General features: G+C 46.7%; 1 protein-coding gene across 10 annotated transcripts in view; it reads left to right on the top strand.

The window, feature by feature from the left end:
• The window catches only part of LOC105483923 (EvC ciliary complex subunit 2), a 186,286-nt gene that overhangs the window by 13,668 nt on the left and 146,492 nt on the right, over positions 1-26,126 (top strand). For all 10 annotated transcript variants that reach the window (XM_071093882.1, XM_071093880.1, XM_071093879.1 and 7 more), the window contains exons 3-7: positions 1,423-1,589; positions 4,297-4,365; positions 6,234-6,420; positions 10,083-10,192; positions 14,062-14,115. In XM_071093882.1, the coding sequence (XP_070949983.1) occupies positions 1,423-1,589; positions 4,297-4,365; positions 6,234-6,420; positions 10,083-10,192; positions 14,062-14,115 (587 nt within the window). The remainder of the gene's footprint in view (positions 1-1,422; positions 1,590-4,296; positions 4,366-6,233; positions 6,421-10,082; positions 10,193-14,061; positions 14,116-26,126) is intronic.

Here is a 26,126-nt window from a genome sequence, read left to right as displayed (position 1 = left end):
CCCAGATCCACATCTTTTTTTAATCAAATTTTAGGGTTTTTTTCTGCATATATTTTGAAATTCTATAGAAAGTTTCAAGAGCACTCGTAGTCTTTACCATCAATGTGCTGGGTAAGAAAGACTGAAAAGTACATCTTATTTTCCATCAAATTAGTGTGTATTAGAATAGAAGACAAATGTTGAAGAAGGCACAATGCCACCATCCAGGCCATTTCAAAACTAAAATTGCTGACTTGAAGCATTAGATACATCTAAGCACTTTCACGTGCAGTGTGGCATTTGATTGGCTGCTCAGACAACAGCTCTGTCTGATTGGTATCTTAGCCACACTCCCAGGTGAGGGGAACTGAGGCCTGGAGAACTCAGCTGACCTGTGCAAGGTCCCACAGCTGATCAGCATCTGGGCTGCATCCACTGAAGAGGGACCCTGACCGCCCAGCCAGGACCTTTCAAGTGACATTCCTGTGCTTTACACACAATGCCCATGAACTTTCCAAATGTATTGACACAGAGAAAAATCTAAGGAAGTAATTTCTTTATTTTATTTTATTTTATTTATTTTACTGTGTTTTTCTTCTGAGACGGAGTCTTGCTCTATCACCAGGCTGGAGTGCAGTGGCGCGATCTCAGCTCACTGCAACCTCCGCCTCCCAGGTTCAAGTGATTCCCCTACCTCACCCTCCCGAATAGCTGGGACTACAGGCACATGCCACCACGCCAGGCTAATTTTTTGTATTTATTAGCAGAGATGGGGTTTCACCATGTTGACCAGGATGGTCTTGATCTCTTGACCTCATAATCTGCCTGCCTTGGCCTCCCAGAAGTGCTAGGATTACAGGCGTGAGCCACCGCGCCTGGCCTGGGAGTCATTTGCTACTGGAGGGCTCAGCAGGCGTTTGTGTCTGGCCATGCACACAACCTCTTTAGGATGGTGGTTGGTGGTGTTCACTGAGGGCTTACTCTGCAGTAGGCAGGTGCTTAGCAGGACCTAGTAAGGTAATACCTATACTGTTTGCCTTAGAATTCAGCAAACCGAGGTATAGAGAGGTTAGAGGTTATGCCCAAGGACTCATAGCTGGAGGGGCAGAGCCAGGACTCGAGCCCAGGGCTGTCTCATGTCATGTGTGTAAGAATCACCCCAGGCACCATTCTTGCCCAGCGGTTCTGATTCCTAGGTGGGGCTGCACAAGCCAGGTAAGGAGACCAAGCTTTGAAAAATACTGTGTTTAAGCTCTGTAGCTTCCCAACGAGCATGTCTCATTTTCCTGGCAAAGAGATGATACCATTCATTCATTAACTTACTTACCCAGCAAACATTTTTCAGATGCCTTCTGTGTACCCTGTAGTCTGCCTCTAGAGGTTAAGCTCTATGCCTTACTGTCTTTCTGCATTATATAAGATGTGCACATTGCTGTTTTGCAGTGGAAGCACCACTTGGAATGAAATTGGACAAGAAAATGGAAGTCTTTATCCCACTCTCAACCTCTGCAGCCTCTAGTGGGCCATGGGCTCATTCCTTATTTGCTTTTATACCTTCCTGGCCTAAGAAGAACTTATTTAAAAGAGAGTCTCCTGTAACACACCGCCTGGTAAGTAGTAAGTTCAGTGCTTTAACGTGAATACCAGAAGTTGGAAAGAAACCAATTTTGGGCTGCGTATAAAATGGCACAGGCTTTTGTTGCTTAAAAAACGCTGTTCCTCCTCTTTCTAATGATGACTAAATATAGTTATCATTGGGGAGTGAATCCATTTATTTTTCCAAGGTGCTATTTCTGCTACACGACATACAGTATTTAGATGGAGAGGAGGTTTGAGTCAAGCATTAGGCTGCCTCGTCTGGTGTTTCCAAAGCGGGGATTGGATTGTGCTTCGACCAGACCAAGTGACTCCCAGCTATTAAAGATGACTGTGCCCATAATAGCAGTGAGCATTTCACAAGCATTTACTATGGGCCGGGCACTGGGTTGAGCACTTTCTATGCATAATCTCACTTGAGCCTCGTTATGAGTTTCTTAAACAGTAGTATTTTTATTCCCCTTTTACAGATGGGAAATTGAGGATTAGAGAGATTAAAAAACCAGTTCCATGTCCCACAGGTAGAAGTGGCAGAACCAAGATTCGAAGCTTCTTCTCTAACCACTACTCCATGCTCTTGCTATTGTTTTCTATTCTGTTTTATATCACGTAGGTTCAGTGACGTAACGTGGTATCGAGAACCATTAAGCTTGGCCAATGAGCTACAATAGCCAACAGCCCTTTTTTTGGGTTCCCTGCTAAGTAGTGATGTGAATTTCCTGGGGCTGCTGTAACAGATGACCACAAACAGCATGGCTGAAAACAACAGGAATGTATTTTCTCACTGCTGGGGAGGCTGGAAGTCTGGAATCACGGTGCTTGCCGGGCCACGTTCCCTCTGCAGGCTCTAGAGGAGGATCCTCCTCCCTCTTCCAGCTTCTGGTGACTCCAGGCCTTCCTTGGCTGTGGCTGCATCGCTTGACTGTCTCCCTCCATCTGTTCTTGGCCTCCTCTGTGTCTGTGTCTTCTCTATGTGCTACTTATAAGGACACTTGTCATTGGATGTCAGCCCTACCTGGGTAGTCCAGCATGATCTCTTGAGATCCTCAGCTTAATTACATCTTCAGAGACCTTTTTTCCAAAGACGGACACGTTCACAGGTTCTGGGGATCAGAACGTGGACATATCCTTTGGGGGCCACCACTGACCCCGCTACAAATACTCATTGTTCTTTCCAGTCCTCTCCCGTAACAGGTAACTCGTCACCTCACAGGGCAGCACCCTCCATACTCAGTCGTCCTTTCTGTGTTGATTTGCTTCACAAGCTGTATTTATCAGTTATTGTTTACAAGATGTTCTATGAAGGTCAGAAGAAGAGAAAGCCTGCTTGAGGGCTTTGGCAAATTCTCTTACGGTCCCAGCATGTTAAAAAGGCATTAGAGTGGGTGTGGTGGACAGAAGCTCAACTGAATCAGAGGCCTGGGTCAGTCTGATGCCGTTGCATATCGTTGGTCTGTTCTTCTGAAAATGGCATTTTTGTTAATTTTCTACACAATTTTCTACGCTGTGGAGAGGGAATTCATGTTGTGGAAAGATCACAGGATTTGAAGTCACCAGGCCTGGGGAGAGTCTCGAGCTTCCTGCCTGTGTGACTTTTGGCAAGAGAGTTAACCTTTCTGAGCCTTGGTTTCCTCATCTATAAAATGGGAGTAATAGAACTCATGTATGTAAAGTGATGGGTGCCATGCCTGGCCCTCAGCCAATGACAGACAGTTTATTAGGCCCAGTGTGGTGGCTCACGTTTATAATCCCAGCACCTTGGGAGGCCAAGACAGGAGAACCACTTGAGGCCAGGAGTCCAAGACCAGCCTGGGAAACATAGCAAGACCCCATGTCTACACAAATGAAAAATAAGTAAAAAATAAACAAGACATATGATTATTAATATTACTGAGAGCTGCTGGAGTCTGGGACCCAGAATACAGCTTGTCCCTCTGCAGGTGACAGGTGCGCAAGGCAGAGAGTGGGAAAGACGTGGCCATCACAGCAAGGAGAACCGAGGAGAGCTTCCTTGATGAAGTAAGGGTCCAGTCCCATTTAAAGGAGGTGTGTGGATACTGCAGGGGCCAGGGCCCTGGGATAGGGAGCATGGCAAGGGCAGAAATGAATAGATACTTGTTATTAGTCAAAGGGAAAGGAAACCTGAAGTTTCAAAGGCAGCAGGAGGCTTGTATTTGATGGATGAGCCCTGGCTTTCCTTTGGAACCTTTTCATAGGAGCCATTGCAGGGTTGGAGGAGGCCAAGTCTTGGCAGGGGGATTCCCTATGTTGATGAGGGATCAAGCTCACAGAGAGGCTGCCCCTGCCCCCAGACACACTGCCCTTTGTCCCAGTGCACCGTGGTGCACAGGAGTACTGTCAGCCCCCACCTGGGAAGCACATGGTACATGTAAAATGATATCTTCACTCGTCTGCCCACATCTCCCTTGCTGGTATGTCAATCTTGGTTGGCTGAGTCCCTGTGACAACAGGTGTCCCACACATGCATCCAGACCGGGAATACACTGTGGTGTAAGCTCATGTCCACATTCTTCTTTCCGTAAGTTTTAATTTCCAATCCTTTAATGCTCTTTTAAAAATAAGACTTCAAGATTACTTAAGGATTAGTAGCAGTAATCCTTCTACCCTCCTGTAAAAATGTCATCATCTTGTACTTTTATTAAATATATGTATAGCATGAAATATTTCTCATTTTCTAATAACTTTTACGTTTTTTTGTAGTATGGGGACATTTCAAGAGAAGTTCAAGGGACTTCTGAGAATGGAGTAATTTTTCAGAAATGTGCACTGGTAAGTTTCCATTGGTGGTTTATATTTGAAGAGAAAATAATTGGATTTTGCCCACATCATTTCAGTAGAGTCATGTGTTTAAGAACTGATAAATCATGGGCTTACCTACACAAGTCTGGACACGTGAGCAGTGAACAAACAGCAAGGTCTTTTACATCTCATATGGCAACACTAGGACTGAGATTATTTTTGTTACAATTAAATAATTGTCAGTAAAAATCCACAGTGATCATTTCGAATGGGAAAAAAGTGTGATATATTTTGTTTCAGATTCTAATCATTACTAGGGTACCTGACAGTTTTCAAAGTTGTTTAATGTTTTTTAGGTCTTTAACCTTCCTAATCCCACAAGATGGTTACTAATCCTACATATTATCCTTGTGTCAGGGGTCTCCAGCACCTGCCTTAGGGTCAGTGATTTGCTAGAAGGACTTACGGAACTCAGAAGAGCCATTCTGCTCAGTTACAGTTCACTACAGAGAAAGGGTACAGATTAAAGCCAGCAAAGGAAAAAGGCGAATGTCGCACAGCCCAGGAGAGACGAGGCATGAGCATTAGCTGTCCTCTCTCAGTGGATGAGTCGTGTGGACAGAGCTTAGTTCTCCCTGTATGACAATGCAGATAGAATATTGCCAACCAGGGAAGCTCACTGGAGCCTTGAGGTCCAGGCTTTTTCTCAGGCTCAGTCACATAGGCATGGAGCACACATGAGACTGACCTCAGTTGTTTGTTCTCCAGCCCCTCCAGAGGTCATTTCAGTACAGCAGGGTCCAAGGCACCCACCACAAATCACTGGCATCAGCTATCTGGTGAGGTCAAAGGACCCAGGCAAGGATATTCCGCAGGCTTTAGAGATTATCTCTCAGGAGCTGGTCAAGGGCCATTCCTTTCTCTTGAATGTGGAGGGTTTGGACAGCCCAGGCTTGCTGAGTTAAGCCTTCCCTGTGCCACCCTCATTTTATCACAGGCCCTCATCTACATCGTTTGCCTTCCTGGATGCAACCAGTGTTAGTAGTAGTTTCTTGTATATCCTTCTAGTGACTTTTTCTGCCATGTGCATGCAGTTATAAGTGTGTGCACATGCATGCCTACTCTGTGTACCTTCTTTCTCCCCCACTTTTTTAATTCACGTAGGTGGCAGTATATTACACACACAGTTGTGAAGCTTGCTTTTATCACTTATATTCCAGAGCTCACTCTTCTCAGCACACACGTTGCTTCCTTCTCTTTTTTCCAGCTCCTGCATGTATTTCAGCAGAGCTGGGGAGAAGGTGGTGCAGGAGGGCTGGGAGACAAGATTAGAGGGGAAGGGAGGGCAAGAGTGCAGAGCCCAGGTGATGAGCCTGCTGCATTGGCCACTGGATGGCTTCTAGCAGCAGAGCCATTGAGACACATGTTGGGCAGAGCCTGAGTGTGGGAGATGATCCAAGAGGCAGATGAGCTACTCAGGTCCTTCCTGGAGATCACATGGCCATCAGAGACCCGGGGCTCAGGCTGAATCTTTAAAATAACTAAGTACCAAAGAGCCACTGTTTGCTTTCCTCGGTAATGCTGGTTGTCACAGTCTCCCCAGCCTGACTAGCTCTGCACTTGGACTTTTTTTTCTTCTAAGATTCTCTGCAGGGATGATTTCGCTGTCTCGGTTTCTTTGAAACTGTCTCCAAGCAACAGCTTGGCAAGTGTGGGTCAAAACCCTGCTGGGGGTCTTTGAAATCATACGGAGCCTGATGCATTCCCAGAACCTCTGTGAGGCTGTGCTACCCTCCTTCTTCCTGGATGCCTAATGTGCACAGGTTGGGCTCGTGCCCCATTTGAGGAAGCTGGATTTGTCAGCAAATCTGCCCTCATGCCTTCTCCTCCTGCCCTAGGTGTCTGGGCCAAGCGAAGCACAGACAGCCCACATATGGCTGCTTGTTAACAACACCAAGACACCCTCGTCAGCCAACCTCTCGGAGCTTCTCTTGCTGGACAGCATCGCTGGTCTCACTGTTCTGGAGTCCATCGGAAACAAGACCTCGGAAGGATTCCAGGCTTTTAGCAAGAAGTTTTTGCAAGGTAACAGCAGAGCAGTCTGAAGCCAGGGATGACAAATGAGAATATGTACAGATACTTCCAGGTGAATGTGCTCTGGGTCAGGCATATTCTTAAAGACTTACATGTGTTCACTCACTTAATCCTCACAATGGATCTTACTATCAGGGTATCATAAAAAGAGACCACATTCAATATCTGTAACCAAAAAGCTGAATTTCTCATTTATCTTAATAAGATGTTAGATTTGGGGAAAGAGTTGTGGAAATTTTTAAAAAATATATAGTCAATTTTTATTATGAAAAATTTCAAACATACACAAAAATAGAGTTTACAGTGGATCCCAGTATACGTGTCACTCACATCACTGAAATTAATCATCACTCAGGAAGATGAAAAGTTTGTTTTGGGTTGTGCTGGACAGAGTGGGAGTGGGTTGACATCCATCTCAGTAGCATGTTCCTGAGCTGTCCAGGTATGTCCAGGTGTGTCCAGGTGTGTTCGAACATGTTCACTGGAGTAACTCCACTGCTGCTTGGTTGATTTGTAGACTCTGCCACCCTCACTGGTTGGCTTTCAGAGGTTCGATTCCTGAGGTGGGCTGTTATTGGTCAATTAAGCAGGTTTAAAACCAATTCTGGGATTCAGTTGGTACCATAGCTTCAGAACTCAGTTTCCCTAGGCAGGCAAAGACATCCTTTATTCTTCATAGGACCTCATTTACAGATGAATAGACTGGGACTAAAGTGGCTGAGAAGCTTGCCCGAGGTCATAGGGCTGGCTGCTGTCAAGGCTGACAGTCAAGCTCAGGCTCCCTGTGCACCCTGGTAACCATTAAACTGTCGTGCTTTTCACATGTCTGGAACTCTTCCCAACTCCATGCCTCCGTACTCACAGCACACATTGCTAGGATTACGTGCTGCTCCTTCCCTCTGAGCCTAGATAAGGCCTCAGAATACTGCGTAACACATTATTATTGACAGAAGCTACTAGTGGAGCTTGCCCACACGTAGTGACCTTTTTGCTGGCTCTGATTTAAATGATGTCATAAAAGTTGTTATGAGACGTCCCAGCTAAGTAACCTTCAGTGCTTTCATGCCTTCAATGATATAAAAATGAATCCGCTATTCTTCAATTCGTGTTCAAAGCATGGAGCATGGGGCCACGAGCAGAGCACAGACGCAGCCTCAGATGGACCTGGGTGACTCCTAGCCCTTGTGACTGAGAAGCTGCATGGCTTCTGGAAAGCTATTGAAGTGCTCTGGTCGTGCGAATGTCAGTCCATTGTGGAGCCGTAGAGATTGAATCAAGGAGACAGTGTCACCCAGGCCCTCTGTCTGGTAAAGGGAAGGTGTCCAACACCCTCTCCAGCCTGTGGTCCTGCACATCTTTCTTCTAATTTCCCCGCCGACCTTTCATGGTCCGTGCTCCTGCCAGACCCAGCTTCCTACTCTTCTCCTATCTCCTAGCATCTACTCTTGCTCTTTTGTGGGTCAAGAAAGCACCTCTCCCCAATTCTGAATATACAAATCATCTCTATTCTTTGGGACCTGGCCCTGGTGTCACCTTCTCTAGAAAGCCCCACCCAATCCACTGCCCCAAAGTCACCCCTCTGCCTCCAGACTTCCACAGAGATTACCTGCCCCTTCCTGCTTCCTGCTTGGAGCCTCGTGCCATTCTAGGCACTTTCCACACGTGAATTCATGGACTTCTGCTCTGGCACGTGCACACTGCGTGTCTCTGAACCTTGGCTCTCCATCTGTCCTCTGGGCATGCTAATAACACCTACCCAGGAAGGCGCTGTGAAGGTAAGGGAGCTAAAGCAGGGTGACGCAGCCTGGCTATGGAAAGTGCTCCTGGGCTCCTGGTGTTAGGAGGTATTTTGTTCGTGTTTTTTTTCTTCTTTTCTTTTCTTTTTTTTTTTTTTTGAGATGGAGTTTCATGCTTGTCGCCCAGCCTGGAGTGCAGTGGCACAATCTCGGCTCACTGCAACCTCCGCCTGCTATGTTTAAGCGATTCTCCTGCCTCAGCCTCCCGAGTAGCTGGGACTACAGGCGTGTGCCACCACGACCAGCTAATTTTTGTATTTTCCATAGAGACAGGGTTTCACTATGTTGCCCAGGCTGGTCATGAACTCCTGACCTCAAGTGATCCTCCTGCCTTGGCCTCCCAAAGTGCTAGGATTACAGGAATGAGCCACCACGCCTGGCCACTGTTGGTGTTATTTTTATTCTTACTGCTCCATTCTTGTTATTTATGCCCATGCTTGGCTCTGCCTACTGGGCTGTATATTCCCTGAGGGCAGTGTCCAAATCATATTTATCTGTGAACTCACCGCTATGCCAAGGAGTATAACATTGACTTTCACCTTGGGACTCAGGTGACTTTTTTTTTTTTTTCCCCAAAGCATAAGTGGATAACTAAAATCAAATGACCAGTCAGGTCCCAGTTCATTGACATTCTGACCTCATCATCATTATTATTTGATGCTTTTCTTTTATGAGAGCCAGTGTTGTTTGGGGAAAAGATGATGGGACCCAGAGGGTCAGGTGGCTCCCTGTCCATCACCCGGGTGATCCTAAGCCAGTCACTGTCTCTTAGTCTCAGTTTCTTCTTCCGTATGTTGCAGAAAATCACGTGTTCTCCATCCATCTCGGGGCAGTGCGTGGAGATCAGCTGGGTTAATGCAGGTGCAGCGCATGGAGAGTGGTCAAACCACTGTATGGGGAAAGTCTGACTATGACTACCTTCCCCGTCATTGTCATTGTCACTGCCATTATCTTTATCACTTTACGTTCATTATCTTAGCTCTAGGATATATGAAAACAAAATGAGATGGGCATGGTCCACTCCTAAGGTCCCAGCTACGCAGGAGGCTGAGGCAGGAGGATTGCTTGAGCCTGGGAGTTCGAGACTAGTCTGGGGAACATAGAGAGAGCCTATCTCAGAAATAAATAAATAAAAATTTTAAAATAAAAATGAAAATGTTGAAGATTTTTAAAACAAAAATGCCAGTGATTCCTTAGGCTAAGTGAGCATTCCTCCTCTTTTCTTTACTATATATACACACACATATATATGTGTGTGTGTATGTGTGTATATATGTGTATATGTGTGTGTGCATATATATATATATTTGAGGTCTGCATACATTGAGAAATGAGGCATATTGTGGCATTTTAGGGCTATAAGTAACCTCTGTTAGGGAGAAAGTCAAGATTGGAGGACAAGCTTAGGTGAGAACAGTGACTGGCAGAGTTAGACGGGCTCTGTCACCCACCTGGCCACACTGGGCAAAGGCCTCCAGTCCTGGTACAGCCTCGTCCGAGCAGGATGGGCTGAGTGCGGCCCACCCAAACTTACCTATGGGATGAGGCGTGCTGCACAGTGAGAAAGGGCTAGGAGAGCCAGCCCTATTGCAGGTAGTGCACCCCCGCTCGTGAATGGAAATGTCAGGAGTGGGAGTCCAGGAGTCCGCCCAGCTCACTGTCCCCAGTTTACCACTCAGAGAATTCGCACCTAGCTGTGTGCAATACAAAAGGCTTCCTTGCTGCAGGCATCACTGCCATGGTGGCCTCCCTTGGAACCAGGGAAGCCAAGGGCCAGGATGTGTCTGGGGTGTGGTGGGGCACGGCCGGGGGCATGGCTGAGCCCTCACTGAATCACACGTGCTTTTCTCTGCACAGTGGGAGATGCCTTTGCTGTCAGCTATGCAGCCACACTCCAGGCTGGAGACCTTGGGAACGGGGAGAGCCTCAAGCTTCCTGCCCAACTTACCTTTCAGAGCTCGTCACAGGTATTACCTTTGTTACTTTAATCTCTGTCTTGCCACTGCCAGGAGAGATTGTTTTAGAAACAGGGACGCTTCAGACAGAAGACCTGTTAGTTCCTTCCTTCAGTGATGCCACCTAGCAGATAAGGGCACAGGCCCTGGAGTCTCACACACCTTGCCGTGAACCGGGCTCCGTTAGTAATGCCCCTGTGACTTTGCCTAAGTTACTTAACCCCTCTGGGCCTCGCACAAGGTTTTCATAAGGATAGGTAATCAATACATGTGAATTCTTTTCACTGTGTCCTGCACACTGTAAGCACCTAACCAGTAGTTACCATTACTGTTCATTTTCCAGGGCTACCGTAACAAAGTACCGCAGACTAGACTTAAAAACAACAGAAATGTATTGTCTGGGGGGCTGGAAGCCGGAGATCAGGGTGTCTGCAGGGCTAATTCCTTCTGAGACCTGTTCTTGGCTTGTGGAGGCTGCCTTCTCCCTGTGTCTTCCTAAGACTTTCCGTGGCTGCACGTCTGTCCTAACCTCTTCTGTAAGGACACCAGTCATGCAAGACCATGACCCAGCCTAGCAACCTTACCTGATTACTTCTGTAAAGACCCTGTCTCCAAATGCAGTCACATCCTGGGGCACTGGGACTTCGGACTTTAACATACAAATTTTGGGAAACTGTCTGGCCCATAACACCATTACTGTGAGTCTCCCCATCTCTCACTGCCCCTGTGGTGGGTTCACTTATGCAATGAACTGGCTGGCTGCCTGTCCTGGCAGGTGCTGCACGCCCCAGGTACAGGCTGGAGGAGATGTGGTCTCTGACTTCAAGGAGATCATGATGCTCTGCTTCCTTTTGCCATTTTATTGTGGCTTCAGCCCCTGGAGAAAGTCTTCCCTATTCACGGCCATGGAAGATGCGGCTCATAGCATGACTGTGACTGCCCCAGGTCCCATAACAGGATCAGATTGTACCCTGCAGCTGCCTCCTGAGGCCTCCTTCTACCCTGAGGCTGCAAGGCCACTGTGGCGTTTCTGCTGCAATGAGAGGAAAACAAAACAAAACAAAACAAAAAACCTTAGACAAATTTAGATAAAAGGAAAGAGGCTAAATACAAGATACAAGAAAATGACATGAAACTATTGGGAAGGACAATTCTCTCAGGAAATAATTTAGTATAAAGTTAAAAAAATAGAGAACAAAGACAGATTTTTGAAACTAAGGATAAAATTCCAAAAGGTTTCCCAAAAGAAATCCCAACAATTTCAGAAGACAGGAAACCAAGTCAATTAGAAAGAAAAGATAAGATAATGATAAGGAAAAGATAAGGTAAGAATCAGAAAGCAAATCAGAAACTCTGAATAAAATGAAATGGAAGCTTCAGGAGCTAAAACCCTGGGCAGCTGTGTGTGTTCCTGGGCCGGGCTGGCTTGGGCAGGGGGAGGTTTATGGTTCAGCAGAGCCTGGCTCCCATCATGCTCCAGGAGGACATTCCTCGTGGCTTCCCCTGCCCCAAGCTGAAATAGTCCTGCCTGTTACTTTGTTTGGTTCCTGTCTGTGATATTGACTCCACCCCCTAGGAACCCCCTCCCTCCCTCACTAGAATGTCAGCTCCGTGAAACCAGGGCCTCGTGTGCCCTGTTCACAGCTGCGTCTCCAGTGCCAAAAAGAGAACCCTGCACATAGTAGGTGCTCAGTAACAATGTGTTGAATCCCACTTGGTCCATGTTTTCTGGCTTCGTGCCAGGAACTAAAACATGTTTCTGAAGCCTTGAAGTTTATGTCGTAACTGCATGCATTTACTGGGGTGAGGATTTACGCTTTGTAAAGAGTTGAAGATGATCTTTGATAGCACACTTTAGGCTCCTATCTGCGTATCTGTGGGAACACAGCAGAATGTACTGGAATGTGGGCTCTGAACTTAGCCTCAGGCTCCAGTTCAAGAGACCCTGAGACTCCTAGACACCATACATATTCCAAAGCAGAGGTGACTCAAGAACAGAAAGGGCAAAGTGAATGAATGCCTCGGAGGTGTCTTTTCTTTACAGTCATGTTCTAAAACTGTTCCATTTCCCTCCCATGAAAAGAAGACTTACAGTGTTTTGATTTTCTCCGAAGCCTCCATGAGGTCACCCTGCTGGCCCACAGTGGATTTGGGAAGTCCCACTGCTTCCTAGCGCTGCTGCCATAACATCTGTAGGGCATGGATCAGGGGATTTGTTACCTCGGGAGGGGCATAGCTCAGGTTACAGAAACATGCCTTAGTCATGTCTATAATGAGAATTACATGGGTTGCTGAGCTCACTGGGCTGCAAGCTCTAAATCCCAAGGTCTGGTTCTTTTTTTTGAGACAGAGTTTTGCTCTTGTCACCCAGGCTGGAGTGCAATGGTGCAGTCTGGGCTCACTGCAACCTCTGCCTCCTGGGTTCAAGCAATTATTCTCTGTCAGTCTCCTGAGTAGCTGGGATTACAGGCGCCCACCATCACACCTGGCTAACTTTTGTATTCTTAGTAGAGACGGGGTTTCACCATGTTGGCCAGGCTGGTCTCAAGCTCCTGACCTCAGGTGATAAACCCACCTTGGCCTCCCAAAGTGCTGAGATTACAGGTGTGAACCACCAAACCCAGCCAGTCTGGTTCTATATAATATTACTGCTATAACTATTGCTATTGCTTTTTAAAATTTTTTTTCATTATTATTATTTTTGAGACAGTGTTTCACTCTTGTCACCCAGGCTGGAGTGCAATGACATGATCTCAGCTCACTGCGACCTCCGCCTCCTGGGTTCAAGCCATTCTCCTGCCTCAGCCTCCTGAGTAGCTGGAATTACAGGTGCCTGCCAGCACACCTGGCTAAGTTTTGATTTTTAGTAGAGATGGGGTTTTACCACGTTGGCCGGGCTGGTCTTGAACTGACCTCAGGTGATCCACCTGCTTTGGCCTTCCGAAGTGCTGGGATTACAGTGGTGTGAGCCACCGCGCCTGACCTGCTATTGCTACTACTACTGCTGCTACTGCTAATGTTACTACTACTACCTACAGCCACCAATAGCAGTAATATTTTATAGCACTCCCTAGTGCCAGGCACTCTTCAAGGTTCTATATTACCTAAGTTAATCCTCATAGCAATTCTGTGAACTGAAATATGATTACCATTTCACAGATGAGAAAACAGAGGCAAAGAGAGGCCAATACATTGCCCAAGTTTCAACTGCTGTGAGCAGTGGAGCCCTGTATTAACTCAGCTTGGCCCTAATCACCACCCTATAGACTGCCTGTCAGTGGCAAGCTATTGTGCCTCTACCCCCAGGAAGAAGCATGTTCTCACAGTGGGTCTTTTCGGTCACCATGCGGTTAGACAGGTGGATACCATCACACACTTTATTTTGCTGTTTCCTGTATCTTCTCAGCAGAGGAATATTCGAGGACATTATGGATAGACCCACAGGGAGTTGGGGCTTGGAGAATCAAGTGCATTTGAGTAAGAGAAGAACACGTGCAGTGCAGTCAGAGCCCAGGATTGCATCTACCTTTGTGAAGGAGCTAGATGCTGGGAGAGTGGAGGTGACTTACGTTGGTCACAGGCTTGGAGTCAGCTCCCAACCCCAACCCCAAGCGTTTCTCCACAAGGGCATGCTGCCATGCCTTTCTCTGGATGTTAGCGAAGCTGGTGCTTGGATTTCACAAAGCCTCCGGTAGAGAGGGAGGGATCCTATCCCCACATGCCCTTCCCCCTGACAGTGAGACCTTCACAAGCTCTGACCTGTGCAGCAGTTAGGGCTGATTATAGCTCCAGGCTTGGCAGGTTGGAAATCACACCAAATGTTACCCCGTGTGTCAGACCCCAAACTGTTGCTGAAAGCGTTTTTTTTTTTCCTCTTCTAGAACAGAACACAGCTGAAAGCGCTTTTTTCCATAACAGCAGAAGAAAGCATAACGGTAGGAAACATGACATGCCCTGAGCACCCCCTGCCTTCTATCTGTGTCTCTTCACACCTGTGCCATGTGGGTCCTGCCTATCCTTGGAGCCATGGGGAGGGGTGGCTGCTGGCCTTGGACCCCCAGTTATGCGTTGAGGCTGGGACTCTGCTGTCTCTTGGGTCCCCCGTGTGCCCTGAGGCTATCTGACTGGTTTCCCTGGACGACCCTCCACCTGGGCAAGGCAGGTGGGCCATGGGCTGGACAGGCTGAGGTTCCACTGCTTGTCTGTGCTACTGTCCAGCTGTGCTCCTACCTGTTCCCAGTGTTTGCCCCTAGGTCAAGCTGCTGGTGACATTGTGTTTTCCCAGATCTTCCCAAAGCCTGCAGTCTGTGGGTGGGTCTCTCTGCTTCTGCTGTTCACCATTAATACTTCTCCATTTCTGTTCTTCAGTTTAATCATTTGCATCTCACATGTTCACTCGTTCATGTATTAACTGAGTGTTAATTCACCAGGTAACAACACTTCACGTTTCTTAAACACCTACTGGGTGCCAGGCATTCCGAGCAATTTACATATGTGGAATTACATCATCTTCACCACAGTCTTGTGAGACATATTCTATTTTAAAATCTCTGCCATTTCAGATGGGGAAACCGAGGCACATTAAAGTCAAGTAATTTGCTCAAGATCCCATGGCTAGAATGTCAGAGTCCCCAATACCCGCCCCCAGTTTCGATGATTCTCTAGGGTGACTCACGGGACTTACATGTACAGTCACGCACCACATAATGACATTCTGGTGAACAGTGGACTGCATATATGAAGGTGGTCCCATAGGATTACAATGCAGCTGAAAAATTCCTGTCACCTAATGATCATGTGATTGTGTAACATCCATTGTAACACAGTGTGTTTACTCAGCTGTTTGGTGATTCTGGTGTGAAACCTACTGTGCTGCCAATCGTAAAAAGTCTAGCATATACAATTATGTCCAAAACATAATACTTGGCCGGGCGTGGTGGCTCACACCTGTAATCCCAGCACTTTGGGAGGCTGAGGTGGGTGGATCACGAGGTCAGGAGATTGAGACCATCCTGGCTAACACAGTGAAACCCCCTCTCTACTAAAAATACAAAAAAAACTAGCCGGGCGTGGTGGCGGGCGCCTGTAGTCCCAGCTACTCGGGAGGCTGAGGCAGGAGAATGGTGTGAACCCGGGAGGCGGAGCTTGCAGTGAGTGGAGATCATGCCACTACACTCCAGCCTGGGTGACAGAGCGAGACTCCGTCTCAAAAAAAATAATAATGACAATAAAAGACTATGCTACTGGTTTACATATTTACTATACATATTTTTTATTGTTATTTTAGAGTGTATTGCTTCCACTGATCAAATCCAAAATAAGCTTACCTAGAAATCAGCCTCAGGCAGGCCCGTCAGGAGGGATTCTAGAAGAAGGCCTTGTTATCCTAGGAGATGACGGGTCCATGCCTGTTACTGCCCCTGAAGACCTTCCAGGGGGACAAGGTGTCAGTGTGGAAGGCAGTGAGATTGATGATCCTGACGCTGTACAGGACTAGGCTAATGTGCGTGTGTCTTAGTTTTTAACAAAAAAGTTTAAGAAGTTTTTTTAAAAAAAAAAAAACCTTAAAAATATAGAAAGCTTACAGAGTAAGGATATAAAGAAAGGATCTATTTTTGTACAGCTGTACGGCGTATTTGTGTTTTAAGCTGTGTTATTACCAAAGAGTCAACATGTTAAAAAAAAAAAAAAAACGACAAAGGTAATAAAGTCACAGGGAGGGGAACATCACGCTCTGGAACCTGTCGAGAGGTGGGGGGCAAAGGCAATTACATGTGGAGCTTAAAACCTAGATGACAGGTTGATGGGTGCAGCAAACCACCACGACACATGTACACCTGTGTAACACACCTGCATGTTCTGCGTATGTATCCCAGAACTTAAAGTAAACTAAAATAAAATATAAAAAGTTACAGTAAGCTAAGATTAACTTATTACTGAAGAAACCTGCACAGCATATATTTTAAAAATAAATTTAGTGGCCAGGCATGGTGGCTCATGCCTGTAATCTCAGTACTTTGGGAGGCCGAGGTGGGCTGATCACTTGAGGCCGGGAGTTCAGCATCAGCCTGGCCAACACGGCTAAACCAGTCTCTACTAAAAATACAAAAACAATTAGCTGAGCAAGATGGTGCATGTCTGTGATTCCAGCTACTCGGGAGGCTGAGACATGAGAATTGCTTGAACCTGGGAGGTGGGGGTTGCAGTGAACTGAGATCATGCCACTGCACTCCAGCCTGGGCAACAGAGTGAGCCTGTCTCAACATAAATAAATAAATGTAGTGTAGCCTAAGGGTACAGTGTTTCTAAAGTCTACAGTCGTGTACAATCATACCCTAGGCCTTCACATTCACTCACCACTCACTCACTGACTCGCCCAGAGCAACTTCCAGTCCTGCAAGCTCGAGTTACGGTAAATTTCCTATACAAGTGTATTTTTTTTCTTTTATACGTATTTTTCTTTTCTTTCTTTGTTTCTTTTTTTCTTAGACAGAGTCTTGCTTTGTCGCCCAGGCTGGAGTGCAGTGGTGCGTTCTCAGCTCACTGCAACCTCTGCCTCCCAGATTCAAGCGATTTTCCTGCCTCAGCCTCCTGAGTAGCTGGGATTACAGGCACCCACCACCACACCCAGCTAGTTTTTATATTTTTAGTAGGGATGGCATTTCACCACATTGGCCAGGCTGGTCTTGAACACCTGACCTCAAGTGATCCGGCCACGTCGGCCTCCCAAAGTGCTGGGATTACAGGCTTTGGTACTTTTTCTATACTTAGATCTATTTATATATACAAATACTTAGCATGTGTTATAGTTACCGACAGTATTCAGTACAGTAACATCCTGTACAGGTTTGTAGCCTAGGAGGAATAGACTATACCATAGAGCTTAGGTGTGTAGTCCGCTAGATCATCTAGGTTTGCGTAAGTCACTCTGTGATGTTTGCACAATGAGGAAATCACCTAACAATGCATTTCTAGGAACATCTCTTCATTGTTAGGTGATGCGTGCCTGTAGTTGTACCCACTGCTGTGACTTACTACTATGAAAAGATACAAAGCAAAATCAGCACAGGGAAAAGTTGCATGGGGAGAAGTTTGGAGAAAATCACCTGCAAGTTTTAAGAGTCTTCTCCCAGCAGAGTCATGGAGGGTACGCTTCATTCCCCCAGCATGAGTTGTGATAACACATGTGAAGTATTGTCTACCGGGGAAGCTCCTTAGAGACTCAGTGCCAGAATTTTTACTGGGGGCTGGCCACGTAGGCACTCTCTGCCTGGCGTACACCAGGATTCCAGACTCCCAGAAGGAAAGCAGGTGCTCGGCCTAAGCCACACTGTTTGCACAGACAGTTTGAAAGCAGAGAGCCACTCTTACCAGAAAATAGTGGAAACCCTCCCAAAATCCATGTTCCCAGACATCCGCTGAGGCCCAGCCCTACAGGAAGGGCTTTCAGAGGATGCCAGTCTCTGGCTGAAGATGTTAACTCTTTTCTGCATGGCTAGTAAGTGGCAGGACTAGGATTTGAACCCCAGCAGTTTGGCTCCGGATCCCTGCTGTCAGGCACTGGGCCATACCGCCTCCCAGAGAGCCAGAGTCCTGCACAGAAGAGATGAAGAGAAAGTACAAGGCTGGCCTTAGGTGAGTGTTCGGTTTAGTGGGGCTGTCAGGTGCATTGGTAACAAGTCTCCCTGGTGGTCTGTGAGCTCCTGGCGGGTGAGGCCATGTCGGATTCACCCATGTCCCCCACTGCGCGGTACATTGTAGATGGCACTCAGCAGGTAAATATCCCATGATTGAGCTTGTTGTCATCGATGACGATGATTGCTGCTCAGGAGGAGGTGGCTGGTCGCTGCATGAGTGTAATAAAAGGCGGAGAACACTCATGTAAGGGTATTTGCGAGCCCTTCCCCGCTGCCGCAGACTCACTTGTGGATGGAATTGAGCCATGCCCAGGTCTTCCAGGCTTCCCATCACCTGCATGTTGCCTTCAGGAGAAAGAGGAATAGTTGCCCCCTGGGATGCAAACCTGTGGATGCAAGTCCTGGCCTTGGAACTGGCGCTGAATTTCAGCCACATCGGCCCCCAGGACAGGCGCCCCCAGGCTGTGGACCACATTCAGGGAGCTCCCTGTTGAGTGGGGAGAGGTGTACGCACAGGGTGGCCCTGTGGTATTGTGTGAGCCCAGCAGACTCTTGGACCGTAAGGCCTGGCTTTGAATCCCTGTCCCTCACTGATTGCATGTGACCTTGGGCACATCACATACCTCTGAGGGCCTCAGTTTTCCCAACTGTGAAATGAGAGTAATAACAATATTCACTTCACAGGATGGTTGTTGAGGTAAATGGATCAAGGGATGTAAAGCACTCAACACAGTGCCCGGCACTGTGAGGGCTCCATAAACATCAGCTGTTATCATCGTCAGTATTATTATTTACACATGAGAACAACACAGCTGTGCCAAGTGTTCTGTGATGCTGACAATGAATGTTTTGCATCAGGGCCTCATGCTGCAATGCCCATCGGGGTCACACAGGTGCTATAAGTGTATGTCAGGCTCAGTGCAAGATTCTAGGAAGTAATGTAGCGTGCAGCAGCGTGGACACTCGGGTTGCCTGTCACCCACCATCCCCACCCTCACACCGAGGCAGTAAATGGAAAAAAAGGACCGAAGAATGCACAGCACTGGCTGAATTTGAGTTTGTGACCTGAAATATAGATTGCTTGCACCATGGACACTGACAGCAGAGAGAGAGAGAACTCCATGGGCTGGGTGGACTGGCAGGCTTCCTGGAGGAGGAAGAATTCAATTGGGTCTTGAAGGTAAGATTTAATTAAAGTTGGGGAAGGAGCAGCTGAAGATCTGACTTCTAGGTTAAGCCAGTGTTGACTGCCGGACAGGCATGAACCAAGCACTGCTGGGTGACACACACATAAGGGTGAGGCAAGGCTGTGGCAGTCATGGCGTGTGTTCCAGCAGGGCTGACGGGGGATCCTGCAGAGACTGTGGAATTACACCAGACAGGTGTGGTGGTGATGAATAGGATGAGCTCGCCAGGAGGGTGGCAGCGCCCCTGATGTGTGCATCAGGCAGTTTAAAAATACAGAGTAAAGACGGGAGGCTTCCATCGTGTAAATAGAGATTCTCCCGCATTTGGGAGCTACCCCATTGTCTCCTTAATTTCCTGTTACTTCCCTGAGGGTGAAACTGACACATGTCAGCCGAGGAAAATGAGGCCCCAAGAAATTGTTTCTCATTTTTTCTCAAGAAGTTGTCTTCCCCTTTCTGTCTCCTGGATGAAAGTACTGTCTTTTTGAGAGAAAATGAGAATCACACATTGAGTGCAGGTCTCAGATGGCACTAGATAGCCCCTTCTGTGTTCATCACATGTGCCCATGAAAGGACCGGGTACTGTGCCAGGCACCAAGAGAACAGGTTGCAGTGTTCTGCTGCCAGGATCTCAGGTCTAATCAGAGAGAGACATTTAAACCAATTGTTATGATACCCCAATTCATTCAGAGTGCAATTCCAATACTAATTTTGTTGTTGTTGTTGTTGTTGTTGTTCTTGAGATGGAGTTTCGCTTTTGTTGCCCGGGCTGAAATGCAATGGCACGATCTCGGCTCACCGCAACCTCTGCCCCCCCAGGTTCAAGCAATTCTCCTGCCTCAGCCTCCTGAGTAGCTGGGATTACAGGCACCCACCACCAGGCCCAGCTAATTTTGTATTTTTTGTAGCTATGGAGTTTCACCATGTTGGTCAGGCTGGTCTTGAACTGCAGACCTCAGGTGATCCACCCACCTCAGTCTCCCGGTGCTGGGATTACAGGCATGAGCCACCACGCCCAGCCTCCAATACTCATTTTAATGGGACTTTGGAGGGGATGTGAAAAAAATAGTTTTACCTGAAAATATAAATTATGAACCCAGATGGGAAGGTTTTGAAAATGAAGAGTAATGTGGGAGGGTTTACCCTAGCAGATATTAAAAATATTACAAAGCACCGGGCGCGGTGGCTCAAGCCTGTAATCCTAGCACTTTGGGAGGCCGAGGCGGGTGGATCACAAGGTCAGGAGGCCGAGACCATCCTGGCTAACCCGGTGAAACCCCATCTCTACTAAAAAATACAAAAAAAACTAGCCGGGTGAGGTGGCGGGCGCCTGTAGTCCCGGCTACTCCGGAGGCTGAGGCAGGAGAATGGTGTAAACCTAGGAGATGGAGCTTGCAGTGAGCTGAGATCCGGCCACTACACTCCAGTCTGGGTGACAGAGCGAGACTCCGTCTCAAAAAAAAAAAATATTACAAAGCTACAGTAATGCAGCATTTGACTGCTACAAGAAACATCAGACCAGTGGAACAAAAGATAAAATCTACACACACATCTACACATATGTTTTAAACCAATGGGAGAAGGAGGATGTATCATCCATGAATTTAGTAACAACTGACTGGGTCTTTTGAAAGAAAGACAAAAATGAGTTTCCTAATTAGATTAAAATCTAAGTAAATATAACAATTTGTAAAAAGTAAATATGGGCTAATAGGATATGATCTGGAGAAAACTGTGGATTTAGGTACACATAGTTGCAAACTTTACATTTAAAAACTGCACTCAGAAAGATAAATGAGTAACTTGGGGAAATATTTGTAATATACGTAAGAGACAAAAGATTAATGTTTTTAATATATAAAGAGAATCTTATTTATAAGAGATGGAAGGCCACAATAGACAGCTATCTATGGTATGATAATTTCCCAAAAATGAGGCTTACGAGGTGCCCTTGAAGCACAGTGGCGGCCCGTGTCACTCTGTAGGCAAAATCACGTGCCTGTGAGTTGGATTTGTAGGCTTGGGGGTTTGCACACAATTGCACGTTATCATTTTTGCCTTCTCCGTGGACATTCCAAGCCCACTAACCATTGCCCTAACCTGCATTTTTTGTTTTGATGACCGCCCCAGCGTCCTATCCTTTGTGCCTCCAGTTTTACTCCCTACCCAACCCATTGTCCACGCTGGAGTGGTCTTCCCTAAAACATGAACGTGCCTGCTTTCTATTCTTGAGGGGCCCCCATTCAGGATCCATCAGGAAAGCTGATCCCTGCTAACCATCTCCCAGGGCCACTGGGTGCCTTTGTTTTCCATTACGCTCTGGTTTTGCACATGCTGTTCTTTTTTTTTTTTTTTTTTTTTTTTGAGACGGAGTCTTGCTCTGTAGCCCGGGCTGGAGTGCAGTGGCCGGATCTCAGCTCACTGCAAGCTCCGCCTCCCGGGTTTACGCCATTCTCCTGCCTCAGCCTCCGGAGTATTATCTTACCTGTTCTTTGGGTAACTTATAAACCTCCTGCTGGACCCTGACCAGCATCTGCACTCTGTGATGCCCTAGCCCTCCCCTGGCCAGCTAGTTGTACCCTTGGCTGCGGTCCTATGCATTGGATCATTTATTAAAGCCTGGCACTGTGTGAAGTTGAGATTAGTCCTCTGGATGGCACTTAATCCATTTTTGTTGACATCAGAATAAAATTGTTGAACTGGAAGAGACCTTAAAGGTTATCTAGTCCCACTTTCTCATTTTAGAGTAAAAACCTCCGGTCCAGAGAGGCTCTGGAAACTGGCCAGGTTCAGAACTCAACACCATTGCAGTCAGAGTCATGCTGTGTGATGCGTTCTCTACTCCAGATGCTATTCGCTAGATTGGTAAATTAGCAAAGCTGCGTTGGTGTGATTGTCTCTGCCTGTGATTACCTTTGACATCTCAGTCTTGCCAGAATTATCAGCTGGGAGGCCAAGGGTCTCTTTGCCCTCAGGACTGCCCCTCAAGGACTGTGTGACAAGGGCCAGCAAGCCACTCACCCCTCTGCTTCTTGGGTCTCAAGCTCAAAGTAAAAGATTTCAAGTAAATGATTCGCAGACTCTATTCCAGAGAAAACATTCGTCATCTCCCATGTTCATCAAGCATTTTCTGTGTTTTGAAGGGTTGGGTGGGTGGGATTTAATATAAGGCCACTATGGGCATTTTGAAGAAATGTTCTCTCCTTACCACCACCCTCCATATACAGAAAAGTTGGAAGAATAAAATAGCTTCATGCCGTAATCCCACCAGCAGGGAGAACCATTGTTAACATGTTCGCATCTCGCCATCCACAAGGCTATGAATATATTTAGTACATAATTGAAGTCAAACTCCGTAAACAATTCTTCATCAGGCTTTTGTAACTTGGTGTTGAATTCTGAGCATTTAAAGCATTCATTTTGAAAGGCCTGTTTATCCAGCATCGCTCTTCATAAATGCAGTGACAGAATTCATCAAAGGCATCTGCTCCTGCTAATATGTGATTAAAGGGGTGGTAATCGTGGATGATTCTTTTCCAGAGACAAGAAGGAAAGTAAGGAAGACTCTAGGGGATGGGAAGCCGGGATAACCATCTTTTTCTTTATTCTTAGACAATGAGGTTTAAGGTAAAGATGCTCTTTGGAATCTGAACTTACAGTGATTCTCAGTGGAGTTTGGCTGCAGCATGTTTAAGGGATTCTCAGAAGTATGATTAACGTGGAGCTGATTCTGGTGCTCTCAGCCACTTCCGGTTCTGGACTTGTCACTGCAGCGGTGGGTGCTACCAGCATCCCGTCCCCTGAGCTGGATTCAGGGACATTGTTGGCTCCTCCTGTGTCTGGCCTCTTACATATCCATTCCATCACAACACTCCGTTGACTCTGTCTCCTAGTCTGTACCCTTCCCACCAGCCAATAACAGTAGTAGTAATAGCGGCTCAGATTTACTGACTTCTGTGTACCATAACCCTAAACATTAGGCACTGTTTGTGTGTGCGTGGTAAAGTACACACAGCATAACATTTACTGTTATTGACAGTTACTACTTTCACAGTGTTGTGCAGCCATCACCACTGTCTGCTTCCAGAACATTTTCACCTCTGGAAGGAAACTTGGTGCCCACTGGTGACTTCCCATTTCCTTCTCCCCCAGCCCCTGGCAACCACTCCTCTGCTTCTATCTCTGGATTTGCCGACCCTGTACATTTCAGATAAGCGGAATCACACAGTATGTGTCCTTTTGTGTCTGGCGTCTTTCACTTAGCATCACGTTTTCAGTGTTCCTCCATGTTGTAGCATGCACCAGAACTTCATTCCTTTTTATGGCCGAATAATATTCCATTTTATGGATATACACATGTTCTTTATTCATCAGGACATTTGGCTTATTGTGAACAGTGCTGCTGTGAGCATTCGAGAACAGATTTTTGTTTGAATACCTGTTTTAAATTATTTGGAGTATGTGCTTGGGGGTGAAATTGCTGGGTTGTATGGTAATTCTGTTTTTGACCTGTTTCCTCTCAGAGCTGGGGAGACCCAGCCTCCCACAGTGTGGAAGAGGGTGGATTTAAGAGTTGAACCCTCATCAAAGGCCAAAGTCCATGGTCTTTGCTGGCGTGTCCTGTTGCCTCCTGCAGCCTCTTTTCATGCCCCCCATTTCTCTCTTGGCATCCAGGTTTACCTTCCTCCAGGCTGAAGTCATAAGGCGGCCAGAGTTATCTTTCTAAAATACTGATCTAACCATGTTTCTTCATGGCTTAAAGCCTCTCAGTTGTTCCCCTGATTCCCTTAGGATGACACAGCAAATCCCTAATGTGCTCTCAAAGGCCCCATTGGGCTGGGGCTGCTTCTCTTGCCAGCTTCAGGCCCTGCTCAGGCCAGTCCTTCTCGAAGCTCGCCCTCCCCCTGGCCCAGCTCATTCTCCTCTGCCCACTGGATCACCTCTTGGAAAGCCTTCTCCTGTCCTTTGAGCTAAGAGAGGAGCTCCCCCCTCTCCCCGAGTCCTCCAGGCTCCCCAGTCTCAGCCCAGGCACACTGTGGCATCAGCATCTGCCTGCCTGTTCATTCCTCTGTGGGACGTGAGCTCCTTGAGCAGGGCCTGGCTTTGGTTCCTCCTTGTTCTTCCAGCACCCAGTACAGGGCTCCATTGACTCCTGTGAGTCAGGCAGGTGTAGTGTCATATCCAGACACGGAGTCAGTCCTGGCAGCCCACTTGATGTGTCCACTTCAATAGAGAGTTTCAGGGAAACAAAATTATAGGAAACCTTGGTTTCTGCACATGTGAAATGGATGTAAGAATTATGCACTTAAAATGTTGCTTGAGGCCAGGCGTGGTGGCTGATGCCTGTAATCCCAGCACTATGGGAGGCTGAGGCCAGCGAATTATCAGGTCAGGAGTTCAAGACAAACCTTGCCAACATGGTGAAACCCCATCTCTACAAAAAGTACAGAAATTAGCTGGGCATAGTGGCAGGTGCCTGTAATCCCAGCTACTTGGGAGACTGAGGCAGGAGAATCGCTTGAACCTAGGAGGTGGAGGTTGCAGTGAGCCGAGATTGTGCCATTACACTAGCCTGGGCAACAAGAGCAAGACTCCATCTAAGAAAGAAAGAAAGAAAGAGAGAGAGAGAGGGAGAGAGGCAGGGAGGGAGAGAGGGAAAGGAAGAAAGAAATAAAGGGGAATAAAGCCTGGTCTGGACAAAATTCAAAATTAAAGTTTGAAAGGATTAGGAAGGCTTTTGGCCAGAGACTCAGGAGTTCCAAAATCTGCCTTGCTGCTACTCCTTCACCCCCAAAAGGTGAGCTGCATACCCAGAGTGGGAATGAAAGTGTTAACAGTGGCACAAACCCTTGATGGCTCGATGCAGGGCTCCTGATAAAGGGCCAGCCTAGGAGAGGCAGGTGGGGTGTGAAGGCCACTAACCTCAGCTGCTGGATGTGAGTCTCAGGTCTACTACTTACTCTCTCTGTGACCTTGGGCCATTTTAAAAGCTTATTTCTACAATGACATTATAATTTATAAAGTGGGGGTTAAAATAGTTCCCATCACAGAGTATTATTATGGAGATTAAATGGATTAATACATGTAAAGCACTTGGATCCATCCCTGGTGCTTAGTATCTGCATAATACATGTTCTCTGAAATGACAATGGTAACAGTGATGCTGCTGCTGATGGTGTCATGATGGCATTGATGGTGGTGGGGGTGAAGATGATGGTGCTGGTGATATTGATGATGATGATAGTGATTGTGATGGTCATGGTGAAGATGATGGTGATGGGATTATTGATGATGTTGATAATGATGGTGGCTATGGTAATGGTGGTGGTGGTCATGGTGGTGATGGTAATAATGAATTTGATGCTGCTGCTGCTGCTGATGGTGATGGTGATGGTGAAGATGATGGTGATGGAGATATTGATGATGTCAATAATGATGGTGGTGATGGTCATGGTGAAGGTGATTGGCATATTGATAATGTTGACAATGATGGTGGTGATGATGATGTTGATAATGATGGTGGTGATGGAGATATTGATGTTGATAATGATGGTGGCTATGGTAATGGTGGTAGTGGTCCTGGTGGTGATGGTGATGATGAATTTGATGGTGATGCTGCTGATGATGGTGTTGATGGTGATAGTGAAGATGATGGTGATGGTGATATTGATGATGTTGATAATGATGGTGGTGATGGTCATGGTGAAAGTGATTGGGCTATTGTTAATGTTGACAATGATCATGGTGATGGTGATGGTGAAGATGATGGTGATGGTGATATTGATGATGTTGATAGTGATGGTGGTTTTGGCCAATGTGAAGATGATGGTGATGGGGATATTGATCATGTTGATAATGATGGTGGTGATGGAGATATTGATGTTGATAATGATGGTGGCTATGGTAATGGTGGTAGTGGTCCTGATGGTGATGGTGATGATGAATTTGATGGTGATGCTGCTGATGATGGTGTTGATGGTGATGGTGAAGATGATGGTGATGGTGATATTGATGATGTTGATAGTGATGGTGGTTTTGGCCAATGTGAAGATGATGGTGATGGGGATATTGATTATGTTGATAATGTGGTGGTGATGGTCATGGTGGTGATGGTGATGATGA

This window comes from Macaca nemestrina, chromosome 3, assembly GCF_043159975.1.
Source record: "Macaca nemestrina isolate mMacNem1 chromosome 3, mMacNem.hap1, whole genome shotgun sequence".
Taxonomy (NCBI): Eukaryota; Metazoa; Chordata; class Mammalia; order Primates; family Cercopithecidae; genus Macaca; species Macaca nemestrina.
The sequence above is the reverse complement of the archived record's forward strand: the minus strand, read 5'-3'. Positions and strand labels throughout refer to the sequence as shown.